Source organism: Patiria miniata, unplaced genomic scaffold, assembly GCF_015706575.1.
Source record: "Patiria miniata isolate m_02_andy unplaced genomic scaffold, ASM1570657v1 HiC_scaffold_21, whole genome shotgun sequence".
In the NCBI taxonomy this organism is placed as follows: Eukaryota; Metazoa; Echinodermata; class Asteroidea; order Valvatida; family Asterinidae; genus Patiria; species Patiria miniata.
In genome coordinates this window covers 4580496-4595207 of record NW_024037060.1, presented here as the reverse complement: position 1 = coordinate 4595207, position 14712 = coordinate 4580496, and the positions used below count along the sequence as shown (strand labels likewise).

The 14712-nt window shown below is 40.5% G+C and overlaps 1 protein-coding gene across 1 annotated transcript in view; it reads right to left on the bottom strand.

Annotated features, from left to right (window-relative positions):
• The window catches only part of LOC119729838, a 65465-nt gene that overhangs the window by 40423 nt on the left and 10330 nt on the right, over positions 1–14712 (bottom strand). Inside the window, exons 10-23 of the mRNA XM_038202631.1 lie at positions 13959–14057; positions 13505–13577; positions 13287–13384; positions 11474–11681; positions 10572–10784; positions 9701–9861; positions 7947–8087; positions 7430–7600; positions 6422–6577; positions 5149–5307; positions 3397–3749; positions 2542–2708; positions 2270–2349; positions 1247–1438 (exon numbers count right to left, since the gene is read on the bottom strand). Coding sequence (XP_038058559.1) covers positions 1247–1438; positions 2270–2349; positions 2542–2708; positions 3397–3749; positions 5149–5307; positions 6422–6577; positions 7430–7600; positions 7947–8087; positions 9701–9861; positions 10572–10784; positions 11474–11681; positions 13287–13384; positions 13505–13577; positions 13959–14057 — 2271 coding nt within the window. The remainder of the gene's footprint in view (positions 1–1246; positions 1439–2269; positions 2350–2541; positions 2709–3396; positions 3750–5148; positions 5308–6421; positions 6578–7429; positions 7601–7946; positions 8088–9700; positions 9862–10571; positions 10785–11473; positions 11682–13286; positions 13385–13504; positions 13578–13958; positions 14058–14712) is intronic.

The window sequence follows — 14712 nt, the reverse complement described above, 5'->3', positions numbered from 1 at the left end:
TTAACTCAAAACTCTGCTGAAGTCAAATGTTGAACCTGTTCCCTTGAGGTTTGACTTATCGAGATCTCACTGTATTTGACATGTTATTTTTGTCAGAAACAGACTCTTCTCGATAGATGGTCAAGAACAGGGGGCAATTGAAAAGATTTTGTTAAAATATATATCAGTACTCCTTTGCAAGGACAGATTTAGTTTTGAAACAGACATTCACTGCCAAGTCATTCCCACTTCATGAAGTTTGTGATGTCACAAAGGTGAAAACAGTGAAATGGCCAGTAAAAGTTTGGGGTAATGCTTTCTTGAATTGATACATCTGTACATGGTGGTCCCCCAAAAAGTTTACACTTTTAGTTTACACTTTTTCAAATGCAAATTTCTGACCATTTTTCTGTAAATGGCTGCCATTTCTTAATTTAGCATTTATTTTTAACGCCGTTTTCACCATATACAACCAAGATCTTGTAGTCTAGGAATATCATAGAACAATTTCAACATGTCTTTCCAATTTTGAGAAAGCTGCGTATGAAAAAGTGTAAACCTTTTTTGGGGCCACCCTGTACAAATCTTTCAAAAATGACCATTAGAGGCAACATAACTGTTTGAAAGGGGAGTGTGTGGCCTAGTGGTTAGGGTTCGTGACTCACGATCAGAGTGTCCTGGGTTCGAATCCAGCCGCTGGTCATATATTGTGTCCTTGGGCAAGGCACTTCACCCCCACTTGCCCCTCTCCACCCAGGAGTATAAATGGGTACCGGCATTAGCTGGGGAGTAGCCTGCGATGGACTAGCATCCCATCCAGGGGGAGTAGAAATATTCTCAGTCGTTTCATGCTACTGAAACCGGAGATAAACGCCGGCCTGATGAGCCACATTGGCTTGGGACAGACTTTTACTAACTGTTTGAAGACAAGTGAAGAATGACAGATATTGTCTCAAAGTCTGACAATAAAAATATGACTCAGCTTGAGTCTTTTCAGAATAGGCCACATTTTTTTAGCAAATTGGGACACTGTTTTGCTCTATTTTAGGGATGCAAGCTGAGACGTGAAGCCGTGGTTGTTTAATGTAAGATTACATTTCGCCAAATTCAGGTATTAGATATTTTTAAATCTTTACTCTTTGAAGTACAGTCTCAAAATTGATTATGATATTGTTATTTGTTTATATCCAGAAAGTGGAAACCAAACAGCAGTCTCATTCTATTATTATTTCTGTTCTTGAAAAAAGCCGCAATAAGTTTGCCTTACCTCATCAAGCAGAGCTTTCAGGTAGAGAGGATTATCCGTCTGCTTAGCATCAATGATCATGGATCGTTGCTCCTCATTCAATGTCTTGCCATACAGATTCATGTAGCCAGTCACAATGTCTGATTTCTCATTGACGTTGAGGGGATTGACTCTCATTGAGGGCCAACCGGCCGCAGTGACGGCATCCATGGCCTAGATATCACACAAAGTTATGTGAGGCATATTGACAAAATGAGACAGAACTGGGCAGAGGTCCAAATGAGGGATGTTGGTTATACAGGGTGTCCAAAAAAAAAAAAGCGAGCCCTCAAAACGCCTTCTCTTTCACAGCTTTAAAAAAAAAAATACATTACAAATATTGATACATATTTGGAGAGTATAGTTCATTAGCTTTTCAACAACGAAAACATCTGTCCAATTTGGTAAATATTGATTGAGTTATGTCCAATTCAAACAAGTGCTTATTTTTTTATTTTGTCCACGGTCTCAATTGTCATTCCAGTGGGAAGGTAATGGATTTAGTGCGAGGGTAGCTTTGCTTTCTTAAATATTTTAATCTTTTTATGTTTAGTTGAATGTTTTTTATTTTTCATTTTTTGCAACAATGGTCATTTGTCCTTTTAGAAGAAATGGTAGTCCTAAAAAGGACTGTTTGGTTAACTTCTTAGATGCTTACTGTGCTGCTCTGCCTCTACGTGGTAGCCTCTTTCACGGATGCAAGTTTCGGCCTGTGTTCTTATTGAGGCTGCAAAATATCAGTCGCCGTGGACAACATGAAAAAGCGGCACTTGTTTTCTATTGGGCATAACTCAATAAATATTTACCGGATAGGAAATCTTTTGTTTGTTTGTTGAAAAGCTAATGAACTATACTCTCTAAATATGTATTGATATTTGCGAGGGACTTTTTTAAAGCTGTGAAAAACGGGCGTTTTGAGGGTTTGGTTTTTTGGGGGGACACCCTGTAATTGTTCATTTGACTCAAGAGCCAAAATGGCAAAAGAGGATTAAAATGTGGACTCACCCTCCCTGGTAGAGTTGATAAAATCATACACACGTTGCTTGGCAACTCCTTAGGTATCCACTTCAAATCTTGCTCATCACCTACAGAATTTATAAATCAACACAAATCTTGTTCAATTTTGAGATATCAATCAGCAAAATATTTTTTCCACTTTTAAACCTGCTCAGCAGCCGTCTGTAGTTAGGTAGACAGTTCCAAGACAAGATTACGATGAGATGAAGGGATGGTCATCTTAAAACCAAAGAATTGCTTGATCTCTTCACACAACCTACCTGCTCCAGTGCCAGTGTCTAGTTGGTTCAAGGCATCCAGTACCAGCACTACTTTAGCTTGCTTGGCAGCCATCTGAAGCCAGGTCGACAGTTCCAAGACAAGATTACGATGAGATGAAGGGACGGTCATCTCAAAACCAAAGAACTGCTTGATCTCTTCGTACAACCTGGCACAAAGATAATATTATACGGAGAACTAAGTATATTTTCTTCACCTGGAATAACAGTCAGTCTTGACTTGAACAGATTAAAGCGGTGAATGTACACTGACCACCACCCTCCCCCTTTATTGCCATGGATTGCAAGGGTATGTAAAAAAAACTATTGCTGAAGCTAGTCCTTGTACCCTTACTCCAAGTTAAATATATATCTACAAAAATGTACAAACATGTTAGGCGAAAAAAAAAAATAAGTCGGTCTCTGGTCAGCGCGCGCGTCGATTTCAATCATGCGCGTCAATCTTTTTTTTTTCAAAATGTTCCGCGGTAGCTCCAACAGCGCCCTCTATTGCCGCACCTCCTCAATTTTTTTTACCAAAGAGCACCAAGGAATGGGAAATTGCACCAAGGCAAATGATCGAGAGCACCAAGGCAAATTATGGAGGACACCAATGTACATGAGAACACCAAATAGCAAAATAGTACCCCACCTTGTCTGTATAAACCAAGCTTGAAGAAAAAAAAAAAAAGCCAAAAAAAAAAAAAAAAAGCCGCGTCCCCGCGTCAATTTCGGAACTTTGGTCTGACCAGAGACCGAATATTTTTTTTGGGGGCCTTATTAAGACTATATTTTTCCAATCACAATGAAAAAGTAAAACCCCAAAATTGAAAATTTCGACACTGAAGGTTGACCTACCGGCGTAGAAGATTCAGATGAGAAGCGCTCTCCGACGAACTCCCAATGAAATGCATGAAGAGAAACGCATCAGGGTTAGCCTCTTGATACTGGTGGGACCAGTTAGCAACGAGGGCCGACTTGCCCGATCCTGACTCCCCAAGAATGATCAGAGGCACGTTGGCAGACTCCTCCTGGTCAGTTTGTCGGCCGACCTTGAGAACAAACTCGTTGATTTGTTTGATGTACTCCAAGCCGCCAATGTAGATGCGACGACGCGGCTCGGCGAAGGCCTGGTGAGCCTCGTGCTCACGCTGTAAGGCGGTCAGCTCCGTGCCTGGGGGGAAGTCTTGGTCTATGCACCACATTAGGTCCTGAAATGAAGACAAATAAATCAATTAGACTAGTTTGGGGATAAAACTGTGTTACTTATTCCGTAAATTCCCGAATATGCTATGAGTGATATTTATACAATCTTGAAGACAAATTGACTAACTCATCAATCAATCAACCAGCAAAAAAAAAAAATAAGGGGTATGGCCTTCTTTTATTGTTTTCTTCCAAATGACAGCACGCCAGAAAGAATAATTTCACAGGGAGTTTAGTGCCATTACTATCTTTAAACCAAGTAAGTTTTCAACAAAACTTTCGTCAGTTACTTTTTGGACAGCTGCAAGTGATATGCTCTTCCTTTAAATGAAAAGTTTTCAAAATTCAACGAATTGAAGTACATTGGGGTAAGCACTGGGAACCCTGGCATTTGAGTTTGTATAAAAACTAAAAACTGATTAGGAGCAGTTTCCTAATGAGGGGTTTTAGTAGAGCAGGCTGCACTGTTAGGCCAAAAAAAAAATAATATTTGGTCTCTGGTCAGACCGAAGTTCTGGAATTGACGCGGCGACGCGTTTTTTTTTTTTTTTTTTTTTTGATTTTTCTTTTTTTTTCTTCAAGCTTGGATTGTACAGACAAGGTGGGGTACTATTTTGCATTTTTGGTGTCCTCATGTACATTGGTGTCCTCCATATTTGCCTTGGTGCTCTCGATCATTTGCCTTGGTGCAATTTCCCATTCCTTGGTGCTACTTTGGTAAAAAAAAATTGCGGTGCGGCAATAGAGGGCGCTGTTGGAGCTACCGTGGAATATTTTGGGAAAAAAAGATTGACGCACATGATTAAAATCGACGCGCGCGCTGACCAGAGACCGACCTTTTTTTTTTTTGCCTTACCATATTATGTCACCCCATTACGCCAAGTAAAAAAAAAACATTCTTGTTAGGGTTTTTAGAAAAAAACGGAGGCCCTTTTTCCCCCAAGACAGCGGAGCTTCTCAAGATGTCAGGTGGCTTCTTCCATTTTTTTACTCTTTCGCTGATACGTTTGAGTCCACAGGACACAAAAGTATCATCCTTTCTACAAAATATGAACTTGCATGCAAAGCTAAAAGACAGAATATATTGCCAAAAAAACATTTAAAAAGAAGAAAAGAAGGAAGCAGGCGGGAAAAAAGGAAGCAGGCAAGAAAAAATTCGGTTTATTTGTTTTACTCTGCCTCACTGTTTTACTGCCTTGCTAAATGTTTTACTGCCATTTTTTTTATTACTAGTTTTTTCTTTAACTACTCATAATTTCTTTCAATTGTACACAGTGATTCCTAATTTCTCAGCTGTCCTTTTCCCCATTTTTCATATCGCATCCATCAAGACACTTTTTATTTTACAACTCCTCATAATTTCTTGCAATTGAACACAGCAGTTCCTAATTTCTCTGCCCTTACATCCTGGATGAGTGTGCATCCTTCGTCAGCCGTGGAGTATCGACGTAGAGGCATTCCAGATGTCTCCACCGACTTCCTGAGTTGATACTGACGATCAAAATGCCACTGTGTCTCTCCCATCGACTTTGTCTTCTTCTTCTTGCTGGCATCTTTTTGTTCCTAAAAAGACCAAAAGGCGTTAAAATAGACCAACAAAGTATTAAAATAAAAGTACATTTTCGGAGAACAAACTGACAGGGGTCATTCTATAAATTCAGGGTCCAAAGTGTGACATTTTTGCTGTCCCCGTTACCTTGGCACTTGGCAATTTGCCATTCTGGTATCATTAAGGATGACTTCAAATCAATGTTGGGAAGGTAGTCTGCTATTCATAATTGGAGGACGACTGCATTAAGGAGTGCATCAAAATTATGAAATCATAGATGTCATCAGATGTAACTCGCAGGTAAATTTACATTATGCTACAATTCAAACATTAGTTGTTTACAATCTACAATTTGTCAATTGAAGTAAGGTTACTAAACTGCTTCAATGAGCGGGATTGTTCTAGTGTTTGTACCAAGAAAATTGCATTGTTATACAGCGATCTCATTCGCTAAAAACTTGGCCTATTTACAAATTGAAGGCAAAACAATAACCTTTACAAGAACTGCACACTGTGTTACTTTTGTGAAAAGTTACACTTTACAATTGTTGACTGCTGTGATGTGGGATATGATGTTTTGAACACCCGAGGCGCATAGCACCAAGGCGAAGACGACGGTGCTTTGTGCCCCGAGGGTGTTCAAAACCTCATATCCCACATCAGAGCAGTCAACAAATGTTTTGTTATACCTCTGTCTTGGATTCTTTGGACTTTGATGTAATAATCACGAAAACAAACAGCATTAAACACAACAATCATGACAATCGAACGTCAACTCACATGCATGTTGCGTGCTCGAAACAGCTGATGATTGTCTGCTAGTTCACTGCTCCCACTCATGTGTGAAAGCATGGTGAAAATAGCGTGGGTACCAACGATACAAGCGTTTCACACTGTAGGTACCATACGTACAAAGTCATAGCACACTCCCTGTGGGATATCACGTAAGTGATATCCCACACGGAGTGTGCCATGACTTTTTATAAACTTAACACGTGATCGTTCTAGGCCAATGAAAATACAGTATTCAAGACAGGGGTATAACAATACAAAATATGTTGTACTCCAGGCTATACACTTTTGCAAGTAAAACCAACTGCAGTCTCAGAAGCAGTAACTGTGACTTACAGCAGCAGACTTTGCTCCGTCCACTCCGGCCTGTAGCTCATCCTCGTCTTCGTCTGGTTCAAGATCTTCCCTCTTAATACGAGGCTCTCGCAGATAGAAGAAGGTGCGGCCTTGGTTCAGTGCTTTATCTTTCAGAGCAGCATGCATGATCTCAAGCTAGTAAGAATGTAATCCACAACAGATATGTTTGTCAAAAAGCTAAAAACACTTTGGACTTTCCTTCACCCTAAAAGTGCTGCATGGGGGGGGGGGGGGGGGCAGGGCTGTACACTGCTACGCAATTTTTTTTATGCTGAGCTTTTTCTGATTATCAGACTCAGATGTCTTGCAAACGTTCTCAGACCAATTTCATAAAAATCGACCATTTGTTAAGAGCAAAATGTCAAATTTTCAATGCATAATAATGGCAAATTTTAAATTTCCATTTATAGTGTGTGGGAAAATGCAGTCATTCACAGATGGATGAACGAGGTATTACTGATCATATACAAATAAACTTTGTCAAATTGATATTGAAACTTTCCAGATCTATGAAACACACTTTAGTAAACAATATTTAATAAAAATCCAATTTAATAAAAATCATGAACGTGGCAGAATCTGTAAGATTATATGGACAAAAAAGAATGTAAGATGGCCTAAAAACTCCAGCTCTTTAACGGTCAAGTCAGACAAGCATGTCCCAAATAACTTTTGTGTTGTGAAGTTACATCATCAAATTAGGTTTTGCCCTTCACCGACGTATAAACACTGTATACTCAGTGTGTTACCTCCCGAGTGAAAGTTGAAAAAAAAATGCTTTCTAGTGCAGGAGGTCGTGGGTTCGCGTCTCACCCGAGTGATTTTTTTCCAACTTTCTCTCGGGAGGTAACACACTGAGTATACAGTGTTGATATGTCGGTGAAGGGCAAAACCTAATTTGGTTTACATCACCCGACACCAAAAAACAAATGCATCTTATGAAAAGTTACATCATGTTTTTATAAAGTTTTCAGACCCTACACTCACTTTGGTGACGCTAGATTCAAAGCGATACTGATCAATCCACTCCAAGGGTTTGAAGTTCTCGATGGCATAGTCATAGCTCTTGTTGAGTAGTTTGTCTGGGCGCGTCTGTCTCTGGCTCCAGCCGAAGCGATCGCCCATCAGACAGATGAAGTACGGCCGGCACTTCTCAATCTTACCGAGGGACCAAATAATATTCCATCTCACAAAAAGACCACAGGACAGAAGTGACTAACAGTTTACATAAATGGGATTTTGTTAAGCCTAAAGCAAGAGTCGAAAGGTATGGCAGAGGGGTTCTTTGCTTCACAGGTAACACATGTGCATGCAGTACTTGTTAATTGATCTTTTAATAATTAATGTCATCCTCAATTAATCTTTATTGCTATTTCTAAATCTGCCTCTTCGAAACAATATTAAACCTGACAAATATTTAGAAATTGATATTGATATTAAACATGTTAATCTTTTATCTTTTTCGAAAAAGGTTTGCACAAATTCATGGCATCAACTTCCGTACCTCTCTCAGGCAAATGGAGATTGTTTTCCCGTCGTTGGTCTGCCCCGCTGTGATACCCCAGCGTAGATCCACGTAGGTAAAGAACACCCCCCGGTCCAGACAAATCCTGTTCAACTCACGGAACGCTTTCTTGATCAGCACCTTGAAGATGGATCAAGGCATATTTTATCTGGACACACTAATCACATTTCATTTCTTACATTATTATGATCGGATCTCCCCAAAAAAATAGTCTTAAGGACAATTTTTCACTAAAAAAGTAATTTTTCAAATGTTAAAGGAAGCACATAATTTGTTTTTCATTTTGAGGTATCACTCAATTTGACAACTACAGATATTAATGTGGGTGAAAGGATTCATTCATTCATTTGGTTTTACTGCTTTGTTAATCTAACAATTGGCAGGATACACGCATATTGGGAAACTTCAAATCCTCATGGACGTGCCATGTCAAAAAGATATGCTTCTGTACATTGTCGGTTTGCACAGACTTGTTGGTGGAGAGTTGGGATGGGGCGGCCTCGTTTCCGATATTTGTTGGCATTGAAGAGCAGCTTTTTCGTGTTGAGGTCTGGAACACCACGGATCATATGACAACAGTAGCTGTCTTGCTGATCTCCGATAAAGGTGCAGCAGATTTGGTGAATTCTGACATTGGTGTAGTGAAACTTGTGTTCCTAACCAAGCTGCGTTGACCTGCAAAATCCACTGTTGCCATTGCCTCCTCAGTGGGTTCCAGTTTTGGCTGGAATAGGTCAGTGTACTTCTGATCATTGACTGTTCCTATTTGTTACCATTGTGTCAGATTCTGTTAAATTGCCTATGGGCTCCGTGCACAAGTACCCACTCGATGGTTACAAAGAGAGAGTTGGGGGAGACCACTGGGCGAGACTTTCAACTTTCTGACTTGCCTGACGCTTACGCACGATGCAACTGGTTCATGCACACTATAGGTCGAGTCGTGCATACTTCACATCCTATACACACATAAACCAGTGAGCGCACAAAGTGTGTCCCTCTGAAGCTTTCCAAAGTGGTAAACAAACCCCCATCTGCGGTTCGTACACAGGGTCAATTGCTAGATAGTAGCTGTGGTGATGACTTGTGACTCATTTTGTTAGGGTGGGTCAAAAATTACATAAATTCTTTCATAAGATATTGTAATATTCTCGTTCACAGAATACTGGGAAGGAAGGCAATGCATTGTGGGAACTTTATCGCCAAAATGATGCACATTTGTTACATCTTTTGCCAATTTGACCAATCCATCCAAAAATTTATTTGGGTCGAAATCGCTTCTGATAATGTTGGTTCAGGGTGACTCCGGTTCGCCGGTCTGAAACAGGTGTGAATATAGTCCTTAGCAGGGGTGTAGTTGAGTCCATCACAAGGCCATCACAAGTAATCACAAGTCCAACCACTAGTAACAGTGCATGAACAATAACAAAGGAATGTCTTTGTCAAAGCTCATTTGAACAACACGTGAGTTGAATTGACCCATCGCGGTAGAATCGCCTTATGACCCATCGCGGTAGAATCGCGTCAACGTAGCTTGTCAAATATTGTCCAATTTACTTGATATACAAATGGATGCAGCACACGCAAAATCCGAGACAAACAAATATTTAACGCACAAAATTTCACAGGGTTGTCTAAGGGGCGTGGCTAACTCGCAAACGGTGATAGGTTAATTGGGATTGGAGGACTTATGACGGACTTGCAGGGACTTGAGATTGACTCGACTACGCCCTTACCTCCCTCTCCTCTGTGAAATCCCTGAAGGTGCTGGAGACAAAGACACGGATCTCTCGCTTCTTACGCTTGATGCGCTGATGACTGGGTTTGGGTCGCGGTGTGGCCTGGGTGGGGGTCTTAGCTTCGTCCTGCTCAGCACCACGCTGGACTTCTGTCTCTTCTGTCGGTGGTAAGAAGACGGAAAGGGGAAAATAGTCCGAGAAACGTTCTGGTTCAAACCATTCCTTCTGGCAAAATGAGACAGAACTGGGCAGAGGTCAAAATGAGGGTTTGCGGGTATTAGAAAAGAGAATAAAATTCTCATTATAGTACTGTTTGTTACACTTCAATCAGATATTACATTGACAAGTTATGGCTGTTTAAAGTTTGCATTCATCGACATGTCGAAAAGGTTAAATACTGAGAAAAAGGTCTTTAAAGTTTTGTTGTAGTGAAAATGAAAGATGCCAATTGTTTTTAGCTATAAAAACAATTTTTATACTATTTCTTAAAAATATGAGTGTCAGACGTTTATAGCTTAAAAACACATTTATTCCATGATTTTTATACTATTTCTTTAAAATATGTGTGTTGGACGTATCAAAGATTCCAAATTTCAATAAATCTGAAAATTGAAAAAAATCACCCCCATTCATTTTTTGCGGGGGCATTTTTCTCCACTACGGCCTGTGCCCAGTTCTGTCTCATTTTGCCAGAAACCTCACAATAGTGCCTACATGTAAACCTAACAAAACGAGACAAACAAATGCAAAAACTATCTGTGACATGTTTGTACTCCCAAAATGACTTCATTGCAGCAGCCTAAAACAAAATGACCTATTCTCAACTTTTCCAGTCATTTTGAGACTGCTGATCAAGACGACCGCTTACCCAAAGTGTTCTGCATCTCAGCTAGTTCGTCTTTATGCCTCGCATACAGGCCACGCACCATGGCATCCAGGTCCTTAGTGAAGCTAGCTCCAGTGTGTAACGGGATATCGTCGTAGTTGTCTCCGGCGGCTGCAGTCACTTCGCTCTTGACGCGGATGCAGGCCGCGGAAACGTAGGGCCCAAAGTGACCCGCCCACATCTTCATATCTTTGGCTGAGAATGGAGAGTTTGAATAAGAAGCTGCCTCCGTATCTCTTGTCTTGAGCAATGGTCAAGGTCTTTGTCAATTAAAAATGTACTGGCATGCTGGCAGCGGGCTTCGTGCACAAGTTTTGGGGGAGACCACTGGGAGAGATATTTGAATGCATTGCCGATGACGCCTGACCCTCACACAAAGCTGGCAATGGCAATGTGGACAGTAAGATTATAATAAGTCGTGCGTATTTCGCACTATATGCCCGTGAACAAGTACATGCACATGTGTGTCCCGTTCACTGGGCTCTCAAAAGTGGTGAAAAGCGCCCTCTCTTGTTTACGCATGAAGCCCACAGACATAGCCCTAGATCTGGAAGCCCATTCTTCTCTACCTCCAGATGCAAAATGGTGGCAGTCACTATCTGCTTGTACACAGAAGCCAGTGATCTTACGGCTTCTCTCATGAAAGAACTATGATAAAGTGCCATCTGCAAACTTTCAATTTCAATAACACTTACGCACAATTCACAATTTACCAACTTAAAATACATACGGACTAGTGCATCTTACAATAGCACGCAGCACACATTGTTTGATATGGACAGCGCAATAGGGGATAACACCACAATGGTGCTGCCACGGATCGACCAATCAGAATGGAGGATTAAAGTTTGCTTGATTAAGACAAATGCGTATAACGGTCTCACCGACAGTCTCGATGCCGACACTGCGGACTCCGGGGCCGTAGTTCTTGAAGGTGAAGCAGACCGGTATCCATCCCCCTGACCTGGTGTTGATGGTGTCCTGCTGACCGGTGGTCTGTTGCTCAATCACTGTGCCGTCTTGACCGAGCAGGGTGGCAGTCAGCCAGTAGAAACCACCTTGATCGCAACCTTCACGAAAAGACTCCGACACCTGGACAAGAAAATACAAGTTAAGACTGAGAGGAATATTTCGGCAAACAATGGATAATTTTTGAAGGTACAACAGCAATTTTGCATATCGATACTGTCCCTGATGTACCTAGGCATCGACTCCGCTCATCCTCAGACTTGACCCGGCTTTCCATTCCTAGATCTAAAAGGAAGGCCGGGGACAGTGCCTTTGCAGTCGCAGTGCCCCGCTTGTGGAACACGCTCCCTACAAGTCTGAAAGAAGCTGCTTCGTTGCATGTCTTTAAATGCCTCCTCAAGACATTTCTTTCCCCAGAACCTTCCTGATATGCTTGTTTACTTTGTTAGTTCGTAATTGTTGGTTTGGTTTTTGTATTTTGTATAGTTCACATTTCTTCCCTCTTTGTTATTGTAAGGTACTCTGTTCTTCATATAGTGCCATATAAATATTTTGTATTATCATTATTTTATTTTTTAACCTCCTATGGAAAAATGGTTATTACTTGGGTCAATATTGGTCAAGACCCCCATTGGTTTGTACACAGTAGGCCAGGAGGTGAGGAAGAAAAATTTGACCATTGGTGACCTCTTAAGCAAGAGGGTTAAATTAATGAGTTTTTGATTATTCTGTATGTATTAATAATGTTGTACTTGTGACAGTTATAAGATCGTTCAAGATATCCTCTTTTTGAACTATTGTTAACATTTGTCAGAGAAAAAATACTAAGTCAAGTAACTAGCGTAGTGGTTTCATTATTTGATATGGGAATACTGTTTTTCTTGTCAACATTCTTTACTCAGATAGAAGTGTGTTTTTCCAGAGCCAATAATCTCACTTAGACCTTCTTTAGAACTCAAGGAGATCTACTACTTCATTAAAATCATAATTCTGACTCCTACTTTAACAATAAAACCAATGAAAATCAAAGCATTAGGCCAAAAAAAAAAGTCAAGTCTCCGGTTTCTGGTATGGAGCTTGCCCAAAAACTGGTGCGGCGACGCGTCTTTTTTTTTTTTTACCTGATTTTTTTTGCTTCAAATGTCGGCTGATGACTGCAAATGGTGCCCGACTAAACTTAGTGCAAATATATGGGAGTCCAGAGAGGCCACATAAAGCTTATTCTCGACCATAACCCAATCTAAAAACACGTTAAAATTGTGCAGCAGCAGGATTCCAGTCAAACCAGTGAGTTTGGCGGTTTTGAGACATCATCTTTCATTGAAAAAAAAACTGTTTCATTTTGCCAACGCGCATGGCTACGGCGACGCGCGCGCATACCAGAAACCGGAGACTTTTTTTTGGGACCTTAAGCGTCTAAATTTGCTTATGGATAATACACTACACCATTGGTAATTGACTGATCACCACCTTCTGTTTTGACTGTACATGTACCCCTATGTAAACCTTTTTGTATGATGATGCTCCTTAAGTTGTTGCTACGAACGGTTATGCAAACTTTCATTCTAGTTAGTCGTTTAGAGTGCTTAACATTACTTTTCCACTGGACAATAGATAAAAACTGGTGATCTGTAAAATGTACATTTGTGGGAAGTCTTGGAAAAGACCTCGACTACAACACTAATATAAACAAAGGAAGCCCTATGCAGATACATCGATAATAATGACCTGAATTTCTGGGCTGGAGTCCAGATGTTTCTCTGAGAAGTGTTGGACCAGCTCTACTTCTTGATACTTGACGCATCGCATGTAAGAGGCCACAAACACTAGAAAGAGAACACAATGTAAATAGTGAGAGCAGGCAATTGAGGCTAAAGATGTGAAATTTTCAACAAAAGTAAATTTTGGATGCTTCAAGTCTTCTGATAAATGTAAGAATTATTTACTTGTCTCTGTTTGATTGCCGCCTTCAGAAAGCTTCCAGTCCCCAGAGAAGTTCCAATGGCTCATGTCACCTCTCTATGAAAAAAAACCACCAAAAATGTTAATATATCTGAAAATTCAGTCCATGATTAACTGGAAACTACATGGATCTGCGGACAATTTCCTTGATTTATACTGTCCAAAAATATCTTTCGACCATTTTGAGATCCAATTACCTCATGATATAGTAAATTACAATCCCAGTTTACCATGCAAATGAGCCAACTGTTTTCTGTGTCCAAAGCCATAAAATTGTGAGTCTGTCCTCAAATTTGCCTTGAACAACTAAATCTGATGTTCCATTATACAAGATTTGTGTTAATCGGCTAAAGGAGTGTGCCCCCCTCCCCCACGTTCCTCTCCCGTTTGGGAAGATATTTTCCTATGTGATAAGTAAGACTCCTAATCATCTCTGACCTCTCCTGAAGGGTTGGAGAGAAGGTTGGATGACCAGCCAGCTATCTTCATCTGCTTCATGCTGAAGGAACGATCCAAGGCCACTAGCGTGTCTGCCAACTTGAAGAAATACAAGTAAAAAGTGTTAGCAAAAAAAATAAATAAATAAATAAATAAATAAATAAATAAATAAAAGATGAATGAACTCACACAGCTCCCTACAACTGACTCTGTTTTTTTCAAGGAACCAAATGAAATGATAGTCTGACAGAAGTTACAGACAGGTATATGGATTTTTCTACTGGAGTTTTACATTGTTCTGCTGGTTATTAGCTGTGATGTTCAATGGATCCGATCTCTGTTTACCCATTGTTACCTTTAGGCCAAAACAAAAAAGTCTCCGGTTTCTGGTATGCGCGCGTGTCGCCGTAGCCATGCGCGTCGGCAAAATGAAAAAGTTTTTTTTTCAATGAAAGATGATGTCTCAAAACCGCCAAACTCACTGGTTTGACTGGAATCCTGCTGCTGCACAATTTTAACGTGTTTTTAGATTGGGTTATGGTCGAGAATAAGCTTTATGTGGCCTCTCTGGACTCCCATATATTTGCACTAAGTTTAGTTGGGCACCATTTGCAGTCATCAGCCGACATTTGAAGCAAAAAAGTCAGGTAAAAAAAAAAAAAAGCCGCGTCGCCGCACCACTTTTTGGGCAAGCTCCATACCAGAAACCGGAGACTTTTTTTTTTGGCCTTACTACATTGTAATTACATCCTAT